General features: G+C 44.1%; 4 protein-coding genes across 12 annotated transcripts; 1 reads left to right on the top strand and 3 right to left on the bottom strand.

Annotated features, from left to right (window-relative positions):
* The first annotated feature begins 30 nt into the window (after positions 1 to 30).
* lrrc31 (leucine rich repeat containing 31) lies at positions 31 to 4471 on the top strand. 5 transcript variants are annotated; one of them, XM_077012173.1, is made up of 11 exons: positions 31 to 292; positions 415 to 457; positions 1126 to 1341; positions 1424 to 1570; positions 1675 to 1842; positions 2036 to 2206; positions 2488 to 2655; positions 2813 to 2980; positions 3069 to 3233; positions 3477 to 3644; positions 3728 to 4471. In XM_077012173.1, the coding sequence occupies exons 1-11, from the start codon at positions 188 to 190 to the stop codon at positions 4066 to 4068; spliced, it is 1860 nt and encodes a 619-aa protein (XP_076868288.1). In that variant the 5' UTR covers positions 31 to 187; the 3' UTR covers positions 4069 to 4471. The 5 variants fall into 5 exon arrangements, with proteins under 5 accessions (XP_076868288.1, XP_076868290.1, XP_076868291.1 ...); XM_077012175.1 differs by having other exon boundaries at positions 64 to 82; XM_077012176.1 differs by having other exon boundaries at positions 187 to 292; positions 415 to 473; positions 699 to 1341.
* On the bottom strand, positions 4165 to 7122 carry lrrc34 (leucine rich repeat containing 34). The gene is made up of 10 exons (XM_077012178.1): positions 6988 to 7122; positions 6799 to 6911; positions 6623 to 6687; positions 6440 to 6523; positions 6222 to 6350; positions 6005 to 6100; positions 5776 to 5930; positions 5515 to 5670; positions 5303 to 5429; positions 4165 to 5199 (listed from the first exon to the last, which is right to left on the bottom strand). Exons 1-10 carry the CDS (start codon positions 7086 to 7088, stop codon positions 4984 to 4986), a joined length of 1242 nt encoding a protein of 413 aa, XP_076868293.1. The 5' UTR covers positions 7089 to 7122; the 3' UTR covers positions 4165 to 4983.
* A 22-nt stretch (positions 7123 to 7144) lies between these two features.
* On the bottom strand, positions 7145 to 12099 carry mynn (myoneurin). 3 transcript variants are annotated; one of them, XM_077012167.1, is made up of 8 exons: positions 12000 to 12099; positions 11085 to 11375; positions 9431 to 10953; positions 9163 to 9322; positions 8887 to 9065; positions 8681 to 8764; positions 8496 to 8582; positions 7145 to 8392 (listed from the first exon to the last, which is right to left on the bottom strand). In XM_077012167.1, exons 2-8 carry the CDS (start codon positions 11354 to 11356, stop codon positions 7848 to 7850), a joined length of 2850 nt encoding a protein of 949 aa, XP_076868282.1. In that variant the 5' UTR covers positions 11357 to 11375; positions 12000 to 12099; the 3' UTR covers positions 7145 to 7847. The 3 variants fall into 3 exon arrangements, with proteins under 3 accessions (XP_076868282.1, XP_076868283.1, XP_076868284.1); XM_077012168.1 differs by lacking the exon at positions 12000 to 12099 and adding an exon at positions 11465 to 11956; XM_077012169.1 differs by lacking the exon at positions 8496 to 8582.
* A 268-nt stretch (positions 12100 to 12367) lies between these two features.
* On the bottom strand, positions 12368 to 16029 carry LOC143518219 (uncharacterized). 3 transcript variants are annotated; one of them, XM_077010690.1, is made up of 14 exons: positions 15259 to 16029; positions 15094 to 15115; positions 14974 to 15005; positions 14844 to 14898; positions 14505 to 14663; positions 14216 to 14333; positions 14041 to 14091; positions 13871 to 13948; positions 13693 to 13749; positions 13488 to 13547; positions 13338 to 13390; positions 13145 to 13250; positions 12796 to 12905; positions 12368 to 12688 (listed from the first exon to the last, which is right to left on the bottom strand). In XM_077010690.1, exons 1-14 carry the CDS (start codon positions 15497 to 15499, stop codon positions 12481 to 12483), a joined length of 1350 nt encoding a protein of 449 aa, XP_076866805.1. In that variant the 5' UTR covers positions 15500 to 16029; the 3' UTR covers positions 12368 to 12480. The 3 variants fall into 3 exon arrangements, with proteins under 3 accessions (XP_076866805.1, XP_076866806.1, XP_076866807.1); XM_077010691.1 differs by having other exon boundaries at positions 14844 to 14883; XM_077010692.1 differs by lacking the exons at positions 13871 to 13948; positions 14041 to 14091.
* Between the last annotated feature and the right edge of the window lie 374 nt (positions 16030 to 16403).

Below are 16403 nucleotides of genomic sequence, written 5' to 3'. Positions count from 1 at the left end.
AAAACCAAAGTTCATTCGGTACTTCCGGGATCAATGAAGCATATCTGTGAGTCTCTGATCTCAGACCGGATTTATCGTTCAGGTTTGGCTTTATGTAGTTTATTCTACCTGCTCTCTTGGTTAAACAAATAACTCAGAAACAACATAAACACGCCAAAACCACCCGGGGTGGCGCATTTAGGTGTGAATGAGAGTAATCACGGATATTGACCGACAATGTGGAACGAATAAACAAGTTATTTATTTTACAACCGGAGATCCTGTTCACTGCGCTGACCAGGATACAACCTCAGTAAGAGAAATGTTGGTGATTTGGTGATATTTCACGCTAAAATCGGGTATGTCTTGAGACACAGTTTAGTCCAGCCTGTTAAAAGCAACTGTCATTTCCTTCTATCTTCATTGCTCCACCAGAATTGCTGCGGTGACCTGTCGGTACCAGCCCAAATGGACACAGGTAGCCCACCTACACGGTCCGTGTTGACTTTTCTGAATCTTTCGTTCAGTACAAATTTATTTTGAAACAAAAATCGCATAACAAATACCCTCAACTTTTTATATTTTATTATCGCAAAACAAATGCGGATTGCTTCTTGTAAATCTTGGGTTTAAATAATGAATTCTCATTTCCATGTCCGATTTTCCATTCTTCCATCCCATGCATTTTTTAACTCGTTTTCTTTTCCGTGCACCTAAAGGTCACCAACAGGGGGACATGTGAGGATTTTATAAACGCGGAAAATGGTTTAACGTGGCGGAAAAAGTCATTAGTTAAGCAATACAAAATGATATCTAATAATGCATAAGAGTACTAACATAAACAGCGTTTTTGCCCTCTCTTCACATATTATGATTTTATCTAACGAATTGAAAGGACTGACACATCTATAGATTATCATTAGCAAAACATTATGGTTGATATAAAGCAAAACGGCTAGATTCACTAAGTGCATGACACACAGACATTTCCTAAGCTTTTAAATGAGCTCAGCTATGTCGAATTGTATTAAAACATGTTAGAGCAGACAGTATGTTTCTATTGTCTTCTACTGTACTGTTTTATGTTTTCAACATGATTAAAAAAAAAAATATCCCCCAAACTGTAAGTTTGTCAAATCTTGCCAGAAAACCAGAGAGGGCGTGATGGCTCTCAGAAAAGATCACCTTTAGATATGATAATGAACCAGCTCCGGAGAAAAACCTCATTCACGGAACGGAAGAAACCATCTGTGGGTCGTTTTTTCCGCCCATCTGAGAACAACGAAAAGAATAATGTTAGCATCCCTGAAACCAAGGAGACAGAGATCAGTGAGGGAAAGAACAGTACACAACCTGAAACAGGTACACACACCCACACAGATACATACATACATACATACATGTATATAACTGTACAGAATAAATAACCAGTGCAGTTTCTCAGAGAGCGGTGGGGTAGATCCAGAGATCTGCTCTGTGGTGGGCTGGGGCCGCGTCAAACAGTTTGTCCAGAAGCTTGGCAAGACGCCAGACAGCGAGAGCTTGAACCTGAGTCACTGTGATCTGACAGCCACAGATCTTCTGGAGCTTGGTGAGCACGAAGGCACTGGGTTCAGTGCGCACGCTTTTAGCTCCTCGACAGTGAGCGAGTGTGTGGGTCTCTCGTGGTCCTCACAGACGGTTTGACTCTCTCAGGGACCTTGCTGCCGTTCCTGGCTCAGCTGGAGGTGGTGGACGTCTCCTGGAATGACCTGCTGGGGGGAAGCCTACAGGCCCTCACCGTTCATCTCCAGCACGTGGGCAGACTGAAGACACTGAAACTGAGCGGCTGCAGACTCACGGCTGAAGATCTTGGCGCACTGGGTAAAAGAAGCGACGTGTAGATTGTTTAAACATGTCACTGCAGAACGTTATATGATGGTTTAGAAATGACTATGCTGTACTTGAGTCATAGAAATAACTGCGGTGACTGCAGTGGGTGCTTTTGAAAACAAGGGCGATAATATCAACAGATATGACCGTGTTAAATGGTGAATGGATGCTGGATGTGTGGTAGGGGAGGCCCTGGACACCGTCCCTCTGCTGGAGATACTGGATTTGTCCTGGAACTCTGGGGCAGGAGGAGGAAACCTACACTGCCTCACCAGCCATTTTGGCTCGGCCGGTGCACTCAGGGAGCTCCACGTGGTCGACTGTCAGCTCTCGGAGGCAGATGCCATGTCAGTGGGTGAGCAGCAACCTACACAGCAAAATGTCCAGTGTTGAATTAACACCTACAGTATTTATATAAGACCAGTTGGACACAAATGACTGCCTTAATAGTGTATTGAAGAATGGTTAATTTTTTTTTTCTATGAAGTCATATTGTAAGCCCTAAATTAAGTGCTTTTGCTTATTGCTTTTCCACATTTTTGCATATCTATGCCTGACACAAAATGGTCGGTTAATTATGACGTGGTTCAAAATGTCATTGCTTTTCTTTGAACTCCTGTGTCGTTTGCTGACCAGGTGAAGCGCTTCCATTGGTGCCATGTCTGGAGGTGTTGGACCTGTCCAGCAACCCGCTGGTCGTGAGGGGCAGAGAGAACGTTCTGTCTGCTCTGGGCTACACTCCGCACCTCAGGAGTCTGAGGCTGAGAATGTGCGGACTGGACCGGGCCAGTCTCGCCATCCTGGGTATGAGGGCGTATCTTGTAACGTGAAAAAAATACCTATAGCGGAGTAGCCTTAATGGACTTGTGACTCTGATAGGACTCTGCAGGTCACTGTGAGCAGACTGATGGAGGCTGATTCATATTAAGCTCTGATGTTTGTTCCTGTACGTCATGAACAGGAGAGCAGCTTCAGTTGCTCCCAGCCCTTGAGCATCTAGACCTGTCATGCAATAAGGAGTCCGGCGGTGGTTTCAGCGCAGTGGTCATGAGTTTGTCCTTCCTCACACACCTGAGAAGCTTGGATATGCATTCATGCTGTCTAACAGAGGAAAATGTACTCGAGTTAGGTGAGAGGAGAGTCTCTTTACTGTAGTAATTTACTCCCAGTGTAAATGTGTTTTGCCCGGTGTGCATTGTTTTGGTTTTGCTTTTCAGCACAGGTCATTCCTTGCTTGGGTGATCTCACCGATCTGGATCTGTCCTCCAACAAACGTGTTGGGGGAGTGCTCCAAACTCTCCTGCCTGGCCTGCCTCTCTCAAAGATGAAGAGGCTTCACTTAAGTGACTGTGGGCTCAGTCACGAGGCATACCATGCTTTAGGTATGAAACTAATATGCTAAGACAGTTGCATTGGAATACTAGATCTAAAGAGGGCTTACGAGGTCAAATTTAATAGTCTACGGGTCCATTACTTTTCTGAGGTTCACACTACATATTTTGGTTTCAGTGCATTTACTGAATAATTTACAGCAATTAATGAATAACTATGTAATGTGGAGTGTAAGATGTTAATGAAATGCTGACTGTTTGGCTGGTGTTTGTGTGTATGGGTTTACATCACAGCCACTTCCATGAAGTCCTTCACCCAGCTAGAGAGTTTATCCCTGTCATGGAACAAAAGCGTTGGGACAAACCTGCGATGGCTGTTGGAGCCACTGCAGGCCGGTTGTAAACTACAGGAGTTGGGGCTGTGTAGCTGTGACCTGACCACGGAGGACATGCTTCACTTAGGTGGGTCGCCTTGCCCAGTTTTCCACGATCGCCATCCTCCGCTTGCGTTGACCAAGCTTTTGCGTGCGCACGACTTCTCGCAGAATCCGCCTGCAAGCGAGGTGCCATGTCACGGCTGAGGCTTCTGGACCTCTCCTGCAACGGCGGCGTGGGTGACGGTGGCTGGGTCTCGCTCTTCGGGGAAGCCGGTGGCCTGAAGGAGTTGCGGGAGCTAGATGTGAGTCTGCGGCCCTCCACCTCCCTCTCCGCCTCCCCCTGGATGCCTGCCCTTCTGGAGGCCCTGCACCAACTGCCCTCCCTCTGCCATCTGGCCCTGAAGCGCTGGGCCCTCACCCCCGGGGAGAGGGAGAAGCTGCAGAGAACCGCCAGCAAGAGGAACGTGGGCCTCGAGTGGGACGAACTAGCAGCGCCAGGTATTAGATAAGCTCCGTGTTGGCATGGAGGCTCATGACGTACGTGATTCATGAATAACTGTCTGTACCAGTGTTTTGTCTACCATCTGAATTTTTGTACCATAGCGGTTTAGTGTCCTTATCATCGCAATGCTGACAAAGTAATGCCACAAAAATGTGTCAAGTTTAAATGTTTGCAGCTACACCATTTCAATGCTTTTTTTAAAGCTTCTTTTTAAGAATGTTTCGATAATCTAAAAACCCTCAGACATTTTCCTCACTTCCTCCTAAAATGGTGGTATTTTGGGGGCATTTGAAAGGTTTGCACACTAACTTATTCTATCAAAAACCAGAACACTAAATCAAGGCTTTCTGTACCATACAAATGTATCATTTATATCTTTAATTTGACCATAAAGAATCAGGTTGCATTTCTTCTTTTTGCCTGGTGTCATCCATCTTTTGTGTTATCTTTCTCCTTTTCTAAAACAGCTGTTGGCAGTTCATTTTTGCTTTTACATCCTGATAGCTACTACAAAAAAAAAATTACTAGCCTTCCACTTTTAATAAGACTGGAAAATCTCAAGAAACTTGACATACGGTATGAACTATGGAGCCCCAGTCTCGCGCACCTACTCTACATCATATCGTCTCATCATGCACTTGGAATGTTTTTCCTGCATCTGAATATTTTCACTAAAGCAACATCCCAGTTTCCGGGTCCTTTGCCTTTAGTGGTGTAATTTCCAATATAACCAGCAGCTAGTTTCATTCTCTCAGTGAACAAGTGTTGCTATTATGACACAAACTTCAACCTCACCACATGTAATTTACATAATTTAACTGCCCGTTGCTCCACATAGCAGAAAGGCTGCAAAGGCACCGAGGCGAAAATGGGGGTGAAAACGGGGAGGGGGGTTGGTAAAACCAACAGCAGATTGCCGAGCTCATGACGACTGAAGAGGCGGAGTGTCTGGTGTTTTCAGAGCCAGGGCCGCCTTGCAGGCGGGGTCTCCATCCTCGCCAGAGCGTGGTGTCCAGTAGTAATGCTTCCGGAGACCATGAAACACCTCCGCTAAGTAAACTCGACCGTCCACCTCGTAGGGCGAGACGTCGGTGTGCTCCTTCAGCAGACGGCTGGTGGCAATAAGCTGGGAGAACGCCTGATGGCACATCAAGAGCACAGAAACCATGTTAATTTCCAGCCTCCATATACATCGACGTTTAATGCACATTTTGGAGACCACAGATGGAATGTCATCTCACCACGCACGCTGGCTCCTCAATTCTGTTGCCCCAAATATAAATGTGTGTGAGGCGTGGGTTCATATTCATGGCTTTGGTGAGGGACACCAGCCCAACTGTAGCAATGCTGTTGCTCGGGATGGACAATCTGTATGAATAATTATAACATGGGTAACTGCATACGGAGCTTTTTCGGACATGCTGTTCACACTGAAATAGAAAGAGACACCAACGCTCTCAGTTTGGCGTGCGGCAGTGCGATGGCTTCACTCAGGTACACGGCACCCTCGTCTTCAATCCGATTGGAGGCCAAATCTAGAATTTCCAAGGTGCCATTTTGTTTCAGGACTTCTGCCAAGCATTTTGCTCCATCTCTTGTTATTCTGTTACTATAGAAACAACAACAATAAACATTGCCGTCACCATCTTGAAGAGGAACAATACATTACAGCGTAAATAAAAGAGTTTGGTTACTGTAGTGGACATATGAGTACCAGCGGAGGTCCAGGTACCGCAGGGCGTGGTTTAGCATCAAGGCTTCACATAGTCTTTCAACACCAGAGTCCGTCATGCCATGTTTTCCCATATGGAGCTCCCTCAAAGTCTGATTAACCACCAACATGCGGGCCATATGGATCGTTGGCTCCTCCTACCAAATACACCAAGTTTCCACTTAACCACTTCAGACAAACGAAGTCTGCTACGCAGTACCGTCGACCATACCTGCAGACTAAAGAGGAGAGGTCTACTGACGTCGACAGACCGTATACTTCTGTTATTCTTCAGGACGATGGCAAAGGCAATCAGACTCTGTGTTCCCTGAAAAGTCGAGAAGAAAGCTTTCAGTAGAATTTGATTAACAAAAAGACCTTTGCAAAAAAAAACCCATCTCAAAGCAGTTTAGTGGGATATTCAAGGGTCTCCTGTTGTTCTGAAATACCAGATCACAGTCAGACACATCCAGTTCTGCTAATGTGCTGTTGAGTTGCATCATGCTCGCAAAGTGCATGGCACCCTTGTTTCCGATTTTATTGCCAGTCATTCTCAGTCTCTTCAAAGTCAGATTTTGCTGTAGGAAGACACGATATATGAAACATTAAAAAGGATTTAAGCAAGGCATGTGCTTATTTGTTATTGTACCAAACTGCAGCCACTTACATGTAAATTTTTCGCAATTCTCTCTGCACCCTCAACCTCAATGTTGTTGCACATAAGATCAATCGAGAGAAGAGCCTTGTTCTCCTGTAAAAGTGAATACTATTAGATAAATTAATTTAAGCTTGAAAAGTTAGAATGCAATCTTGAAAATTGAACCAGTGAGGCCCAAACACTCACGATTACCTTCAGGATATCTGCAACATACACAGCCTCCTTATCCGAGATGCTGTTGTATCTCAAATCTAGAGCTGAGCAGACATTGAATTACTGTGCATAACGCAACACTCCCTCGTTACTCACAAGCGTGACTTTTCCTGATATTACCAATGCCCCTTGGAACAAGATTAATTCAAAATTACCTTTGACAGTTGAATTGTTACTCAGCACTTTCGACAAGACATGCAGATCGCTATCGGTTAGTGTGAACCCTTGCTTCAGTCGGTCACTGCCAGCCAACCTGAGCGCAGTATCACTGTAAAGGGGAGACACACACCACACAGGTGAAGTTTGTACTAATAACTTTAATCAAAGGAGTGTAGACAACCAACCTGCAATTATCGGCCTGCTGCAGCGATTGTAAAATATATGTATTTGCAGAGACACCAAGGTCCGTGCAAACAGACAGATAAAGTCCTTCTAGGTCACCCATGTCGATGTTAAGTTGGGTTAATTCGCCAGCTGCATATTTTACAAACGGAGCACGACTCACTTGAAACGTTTCACTTTATTTGTGTTCCTATAGCAACAGCGAGAGCCTGCGTGTGCTGTACAACGGCGACCTCTAGTGGCAAAATCTGTAGTACAATATGGTCCGAATAGCTTAAAAATAACAAACGTGACCAAGTGTTTCTTTCACGCGTTTGAGGGACAAATAATATGCTATAGCTGTCTATTTTGTATCTCAAACAAAAGTTGCACAAAATTGCTTCCAAAATCACATCAGAAAAACACACAACAAATAATTGATAAATTATCATGTCAAACTGTCCCCCAAATACAATTCTTTTTAGTAGCAATATGCAATAAAATGTTACAGGTGTAGACATCATATTAAACAGCAAAACATTAAGTTAAGCACTGTGTCCATCGCGCAGTTATCAGAAACCTTTACACATTTTCAAAGCCACTGTTTAAATCATACAAATATAAAATCAAACTGGGTACAACATTGTACAGATGATCAGGAATATTAGCTGGAAGGATTTTCAACCTCAAAAAGATTCAATAAAAAAAAAAGACATAAAAATGACCCTCTGGCACTTAAGTCTGTGAAATACATTAAAGATTGGAAACTGCGTGTTGGAGAGAGGGGACAGTTGTTGCCCTAATCTGACAACTGCCATGGTATTATATGCCACAGAGACCCGGCTTTCTTCAGAGGAGACATACAGAGGAAAGGCCAGCCACCTTAATCGATAGTCTGAACAATGACAATCTGAGCATGCTCCATCTCCGAGGATCCAGGAATTTCATACTGCTCTACCACATAACGAACGTGCTCTGAGGAATCTCCATGCTGGATAAGCATGGGGGTTTCTGAGGACTCCTCATGCTGGATGATCATCGGTGACCCTGTGGCCTCTCCATGCTGTATGATCATGGGGGTCTCTGTAGAATCTGCGTGCTGGATGATCACAGATGCTTCTGAAGATTCGCCGTGCTGTATGATCATGGGCGAGGCCGAGATCATCTGTGTTCCTGCAGGTTCCTCGTGCTGGATGATCACAGGTGTGCTGGAGGCTTCCGAATGCTGTATGATCATCGGCACCTCGGGCTGATGGATGATAACGGAGGTTTCCGAAGGCAGCGTGGATTCTGCTGGAAAACTCGGTTCCGGGGAATCAGCCAGAGCTGAGCGCACCCGAGCTATCAGGCCCTGGTGGTCGATCGGTATGTTGATTGGACACTGGATCGACTCGTTTTTTGGTGTGTCGCAGTCTTGCTCCGGTGGAGCTGAAAGGTTAAACAAATATTAGAAGCAAATCGTAATACTTCCAGACGTTGGTAAATATGATTGTTAATCCATTTCATTTCCTATGACAAACTCTACACATACCATTGTGTTTTAGTGCCCTGTGCTTCTTTAGACTATATATGTCTGAGAGGGAATTTCCACATATGTTACATGTCACTCTTCTTGATCCTAAGTTAAGAAATGCATTAATTAGTCCACATCCTGGGCTGCGATTGACACGCACTGTAATGCTTCAGTAAATATGAACATTTTTCATTCACACTCACCATTGTGGATGTCCATGTGTTTCCTCAGTTCCCCGGACGTTAAGCAGGGTTTCCCGCAGTCCAGGCAGATGTAAGGAGTCACTCCTGGAGAACGAGGGCAACACCAACACCAAAACATTAAAAACGGACCAACGGTGTACAACAGCAAACAGCGCGTTAGGCCGACACCTCTGAATTTGACTCGCCTGCGCCTGTCGGCTCCTCACCTGTGTGTTTCCTGGAGTGTGCGATCAGAGAGCTGGACACAGCGAAGGACATGCCACACGTGTCACAGATGTAGGGTTTCTCCCCCGTGTGCCGTCGTTTGTGGTACATCAGAGTGCTCGCCTGGGTGAAACGCTTGCCGCATTCCCCACACTCATAGGGCTTCTCGCCGCTGTGCGTCCTACAAACGCGAGGAGCAGAAGAAGCACATTTGATTACGCACGTGCATCAGACGTCCTTTAACGTGTTTAAAAGCGACGCTTGGCGACGGAAGGCACCTCATGTGGATCTTCAGGTTGCTGGACGTGGCGAAGGCGGCCGGGCAGGCGTCGCACTTGTGCGGTTTCTCCTCGCCGTGGTGCATGCGGCAGTGATAGACCAGCTGGCACTTCTGAGCGAAACGTGCGTCGCAGCGGCTGCAGGGAAACGGCTTCTCTCCTGCGTGCAGGGAGGGGGGATTACCCCGTTTACGTTAAATGCCCACAATACGTTTACGATAAAACCCACGAGGCGCATAACGCCGGCCCCACCCCCCACACCTCCTACCTGTATGAATGCGCATGTGCGTCTTGAGCTGGTTGCCCTGCCGGAAGCAGCGGCCGCACAGCTGGCACTGATAGGGCTTGATCCCTTTGTGGATGCGCATGTGCCTTCGCAGGCTGCTCATCTCTGAGAACAAGTTTCCGCAGATGTTGCAGATGGGGCGGAGCTTGTTGTGAAGTAGCTTGACCTCCTCCTCATCTTCCTCTTCCTCCTCCTCCTCTTCATCTTCCTCATCCTCCTCCTCGTCCTCTTCTATGCCCCACTCGTCCACCACCACTCCGTCCTCTTCCACCTCGTCGGCGTTCTCTTCCTTGCTGGCTTGGCTCTCCCGGAGTTTCCTGCTCATACTCCTCTTCCTGGTGCTCACGCGCAGCTTCTTGGCCGGGCCGGCCTCGTGGGCCGCCTCTCCCGGGCCCTCCTCACCTTGTGACAAGGTGTCGTCAGCGCCTTCGCTGAGGGCCTCGGTGGAGGATGCCTTTGGCTCGTCCTTCTCTCGGTCCACCCCTTCTTCTTGTTCTGCGGTTTCCTGCTCTGCGGTTTCCTGTTCCACGCCGCTGTCTGGGTTCGAGGGCTTGGGTGCCTCGGAGGGCAGGGGCTTGGTGGGAGGCCTGCCCCTCTTGCGTACGACCCCTTCTGTGTCTTTTACCTGAGTGGATGACGAGGCCTCCTCAGACCCGGCTGTTCCAGGCACCTGTGGAGGCAGCGGTCTCGTACGCGGCCGGCCTCTCCCTCGCTTTGCAACCACGACCTCTTTGGCGTTCTCCACCTCTGACCCACGATTTGCCTGTGATTCTCCTTCCTCTACTATCTTCACTTTTGGGTCCACATCCTCTGCCTCCCTGTCTGGGCTGGCAGACTCGGGGGGGCCAGACGAAACAGGCCTGGTTGGCGGACGGCCTCGTTTTGGTCTAGATCCTTCCGTCTTTTTGTCGTTCGCTACCGCTATGCTGTCTTCAGCGCTGGTGGAGTCTGCTGCCTCAGAGGACAGCGGTCTGGTCCGTGGGCGGCCTCTCGGCCTCCCGGTTCCTCTCCCTGCTACGGGCCCTTCTGCACGTGAGCTCTTCACTGGTGTTGTAGGAACTGCTTTGTCAGGAGGCAAGGGCCTCGTTCGAGGCCGCCCTCTTGGCCTGCCCCTTCCCCGCCCTCTCCCTCTGGGGGAAATGGGGCTCTTTCTCTCCGTGACCTCCTCATAAAGTCGAGTTTTGGGCTTGCGGCTCCTCTTCTCAGTGCTCTGGGGAGTCTGCTCACTCGACGACTGGGATTCTTCATTGGAAACGGCCTCGTCCTGCATCTTAGCTTTCTTCTCACCTTCCTCCCTTAGTCTCTCTCGGGCCTCCACCTCCTCGATCGGTTCCAGAGGGTCGTAGTCATCTGGGCTCAGTGGCGAACGGGGATCGGTGTAGTAGGCATCCCGCACCAGGTCTGCAGGGCTAACTTTGACATCTCTCTCAGGCAGGGCACAGCGAGTCACCACCTCTTGAATCCCAAGATAAGACGCTGCTTTTTCAATGTTTGAAGCTTCATCCCTACAAAACACAAAGCACTTGTAGAACATTTCTATTTGTTTAAATGTCTAAATAGCAAACCCCTACCAAAAGAATAAAAATAAATAAATCAATGGAAAACCAAATTAAAACTGATATACTTGTGCACTCACCCATCCATAATCAAGTTCCCCGTATACATGTAATCCAGTAATTTATCAAACACTGTAGCGTTCACCCACTCTGGATCCAACGTTATGGTGGCATCTTCTCTTCCAGCCTCAATACACTGAGTGGAGAAGTACTCACTGAAAGCGGCCAAGACATTATGGTGCGCTGCATAACGTGCTTGTCCTATTACAACTGTGCAGTCGCATAGAAACCCTCTCTCACGTTGCTTTTTCAGTTGCCCCAGGAGAAAATCGCTGTGGGAAATATGCGCCATGATGTGTGGCACAAAGAATCTGTAGGCAATAGATAAAACAGCCATTTCAAATATCTGCTTAATTTGCCCAGACACAAAACAAAACAAAAAAAATAATCCCACACTTACATTGAGAATTTCACAGCTAATCAACTTCAGCGGTACTGTTTGAATCATGTTAATGTACATTTGAATACCTCAGACGATCAGATGAATATATTATTAGCTAGATAACTTTCAGAAAGCTCTATCTGATAATCCGTCTGGACTAGAACAGCGCGGAATAAAAATAAAAGTTCCCGCCTATAAAAAGTTGGCTAGCTAACGTAAATGCATAACTTAGCTAACGCGCAAGCAAATTAATAGAGACTTCGCTTCACAAGAAATTAAAATATTCTTAATATTTCTATTTTTAAAAATGCTCTAAATAATAAATACATGATTTCTCTGTATTCTCGTAGTCCTGCATGTTACAAGTTTTGACATTCAAAACAAAGGGCTCTTATTTCGAAAATGGCTCAATCCGGTGCAGCACGAGCTACATTTCAAAGATTATTTCCTAATTACTGGCACCGTATGATAAATCACTCAATTATTGTTTTTAAAACACATGGTAGAAATATATTGAATTATATCCAAAATCGATTAAAAGTTTACGTCTTACGTTAATACAACAGAAGATTAAAATCCTTCGGTATTGTCGGCCATTTTCAGACTATTCCGGGGATTTGCTAGTTGACGCAACGTCCGGTTTGAGTTCTTTCCTGTGGCCTCTGAAATATTGCACCACTAGATGGACCCAGTGGTGTAACTAGTCATTATTATTAACTAGTCATTATTATGATTGTTAATGATATGCTTTGCTCAAAATATTACTGGTTTCTGGAGGCTACATCTGATAAAAGCTTGTTATACCGACAATGCTTTTTACAAAATAAATTATTACTTTTTTTTTAACAGCTATTATTGAATTTTCAGCAGAAATAAAAATAAAACTTAACAATTAATACTAGTGACAAAATTCACCACCACTCAAATGAATTTGTATTTTATTTCATTACAAATAACCTCAAAGGAGCAACATATTTTTGCTTTTAAAAAGTTTTAAAATCTTTTTTTTTAAGTGAAAGAAGTCATGACACAATTCACACAGGTGGTGGGAATAAGTGATGAAGATTGCAGTATGGTTTGATGAGTTCTTCGACTGTGTTACAGATGAGACCGGCACAGCTCGGACCTGCCCCCTCACAGGTGTATATAAGGACTATGAGCGCTCCCAGTGGAGCCGTGCACGTCAGGCCCATCACTCCAGCAGCACTCAGCCCTCTTTTCAGATTTCCAGAGCTCAGCCACCTAATAAAGTTAAACATGGTGCTGGTGACCACAGGGAACAGGGTAACCGAGCTAACTGATGCTAGGGCAAACGGGGTGACTATTACATGTGGCTTTACAGGACGGACCTTAGGGATCCTTTTTTTTCTGTTTTCAGTTCTTTCTTAATCTTCTCATTTTCACTGCCATCCTCCTTTTCATAAAGTTGATCCTCTTTCTCTCCCTTGTGGCATTCCATCTAGTGCATTGAAATAATAATTCACTATTCCACTTGTCAGAAAATAAAGCACTGGTTACATCACTGTACTGTACACTTTTAAATATTTTTTGAATCAGCTAGTTCAAAGTTTAGGGAGATACAGGAGTCTGTGCAACAATAAAGGCAGATTGTCTTCTGAAATCTGACAAATATCTGAAAGATCCTGCCACTGAGTATGCAAAATAGCAATGTTTCAGTATTGTCACTAAAAGGTCAACCTGGCCTCCAGGAAGAAGACCAAGCTCTTTTGCAAGAGAGAGAGAGCGTTGCGTTGCAGCCGACAGCGTTCCATCAAAATACATAAAGCTGCCTTCTCCTCCATTACTATGAAATAAGAGAAAAAGACGTATGAGATTCAGTCTGCAGTTGTGCGTGTAATAACAGAACAAATCTTAGAAAGAGTGCACATACACCACAGCCCAAGACACCTGCTCTTCCAAACCCTTTATCTTCTCTTTCAGGTCCTTAATTAAAAAAAGTAAATAAAATCACATGTAATTTTTTACTACATAATAATCCAAAGTGTATAAACGTAATGGCACTGGACAGATGAGCGGTCACCTGGATGATAGTGCTGGACTCCGTGACTGAGCATTCCAGTTGTTGGATCACAAAAACTCTCTGAAACACACATTAACACAACGTCCCTATGCAAAACCTTTATCACAGCATCTCCTTCCACTCAACATGTGTGGGCATTTTTTAATAAAACAAAATGGGTATAAGCACATGAGGATATCGGTTCATAGCTACAGCAGCAAGTCACCTGGTCAATCAGTTCTCCATTTTGCTTAAGGTGAAGTCTGTATTCCTCCACTTGTTGCTACATTCAACAAATGACATTTCCATCAAACTAAGCATTTTGCTATAAGACCAAATAACAGATACCCAACAGATCATTTGTGATAAAAATATAACAGCAAAAGTCACAAGACAGTTTATACCTGTAATGCCTTAAGCAGTTTACTGAGCTCTACAAACTTTCTCTCATACATCTCATTTTCAGACAGAATACTGGACGTCTGCAGCACAAATATAATCAGGTATATTTATAAGGCCATTGTATTACTTAATGAAGTAAAATGGACAATTTTGTGGTCCAATTGGTTTGTACCTCACTAGAAAGCACTGCCATATCTTCTTGGAGTGTTTTATTTTGTTTTTCCTGTCCAGTGTTTCAAACAGTAAACAATGATATGTAAACAAAGTAGGTTCTGTAAAATACTACATTGTGAATATACATAAAATGTACATCAAATATGATTTGATTATTAGTACTTGGTACACACAAGCTGTTTGCACTTGGCCTCAGAAGCACTTAAAAGTCGTTCTGTCTCCAGCTTTTCAGGCTGGAGGTTATCCAGCTCCTCAGATACTTGCTGGGCATCTTGAATGGTCTGCTTCATCCTTCAGAAACACATTTGGCACTGCTCCAAATATTCTGACATACTTTAAACATCCCAGAAAATAATCCCCGTTATAGAATCCTTGTAGCAGTTACCCAAGATGATGTGGTTGAAGGGTCCGGCAGACTACACAGGTCTGTAATATAAGTGTGCCTAATGCGAGGATGTTTACCCTTTGATCTGGTTTTTCAGATCAGTGTTTTCAGCTATCAGCGACATGTTGCAGTCGTCTGACATTTCAAGAGACTTCTGCAAATCTGCATTTAGTGTCTTAAGGCAGTTCTGGGAGTGTACAAGTTCTGCAATGAATTTGTTTTTCTCTTTTAAATTCCTTTGTTTCACACACACACACACACACACACACACACACACACACACACACACACACACACACACACACACACACACACACACACACACACAACAAACAAACACACGTTAATTACATAACAATGTAACTAGAATTTATTCCCTTTTTCTATTTTTTATTTATAAAATAAATTAAACTTACAAATCTGAAGAATTAATGGTTCTCTGTTCCTCATACTTGTCTGAAAACAGACTATCTATATATAAAAAAACTTTTGTTATACATAAATTCATATATATTGACTTTAATGCCTCAATAATAAAATAATCACCTTCATTTTCTTGTTTTTCTTCATCATATGATCTTCAAACAGAAAACAAAAAATTTACAGTTAATTGTTCAAATACCTTGTAAGGTAAAAGTCAGCTTTAAATTTACTAATAATTCCTACCCGAGATGTTCAGCTGATAAACCTGTAACCCGACAAAGACAGATATTTTAAACTTAAAAAAAACTTTCTGTTTGTCATCATGAATGTATTAAGCTGTGCATGTAAAAAGCACATCATGGAACATCTGATTTCTGTGGCGATGTGTTTTGTTCATATTATTCTTACCTAAATTGGATGAAGAGCTAACGGGAGAAACCACACTCTTCTCCCAGCATGCGGCTTCCGGACGAGTGAGGAACCAGTTTCGCCAAACCGTTTCTGTCTCGTCCAAAGCTGGAGACGTCGCCCTTCTGTCCTGTTTCATCGCCAGGTCGCACATGGATCGCGACCGTGCGGCATTAAAAAGGCCCGATGTAGGAGAGAGCTGATCGACTCCCATCGGGAACGAAAAATTCCTCCGCAACATTTATGACACGTCACGATGTCCGGCGTCGACGTCAAAGCGCCATTGTGGCAGTTACCTTACAACAGTCACCAAAAGAGACCATGTCTGACATCACACCCCCCAAAATAGTCCATTAGCCCCGAGCTAGCTAGTAATGAGGTATCTAGGTAGTAATTAAGTAGCTAGTTATCTACTAATGAGGTAGCTAGCTAGTAATAAGGTAGATAGTTAGTAATGATGTAGCTAGATAGCTAGTAATAAGGTATCTGTCTAGCTAGTAATAAGGTAGCTAGCTAGTAATGAGGTAGCTAGCTCAGGAGCTGGATCGAAAGTTGACGCAATCCGCTAAGGGTACACAGACACTTATAGAACGGTTATAACAGCTAAATAAATATTTAAAGCACTTTCAATTCCGTGTTAACGGTCGACCACGGTTATCTACGGTCTTGTTCCTAATATTAGTAGCTAGCTAGCTAACTGTCTATCAAATGACATCTTTAAAACGAAGTGCTCGCGTATTCCGTGACGTAGAACTGCACACTCTGATAGGATACACCAAAACACATATGGTAGGCCGTTTTAACATAAAATGTTAAAAAAAACCAAAAAAAAAAAACGCCACTTACTTTACAGACATCTGTAACTACATTACAGATATATATATATATATATATATATATATATATATATATATATATATATATATATATATATATATATATATATATATATATATATATAATTTAAGATATCTCTAATTATATTTTAACTAGGCAAAATGTCAATTTGAGATATCTCCAATTACATTCTGACTAGTATAAATTACTTAATATTCACCGTTGATTTGTTTGGAGGCTCAAGGTCAAGATATCTGCAATTAATTACTGCAGGGATGGGCAACTTCCATGATAAAGAGGGCCAAAAT

This window comes from Brachyhypopomus gauderio, chromosome 7 (genome assembly GCF_052324685.1).
Source record: "Brachyhypopomus gauderio isolate BG-103 chromosome 7, BGAUD_0.2, whole genome shotgun sequence".
NCBI lineage: Eukaryota > Metazoa > Chordata > Actinopteri > Gymnotiformes > Hypopomidae > Brachyhypopomus > Brachyhypopomus gauderio.
The sequence above is the reverse complement of the archived record's forward strand: the minus strand, read 5'-3'. Positions and strand labels throughout refer to the sequence as shown.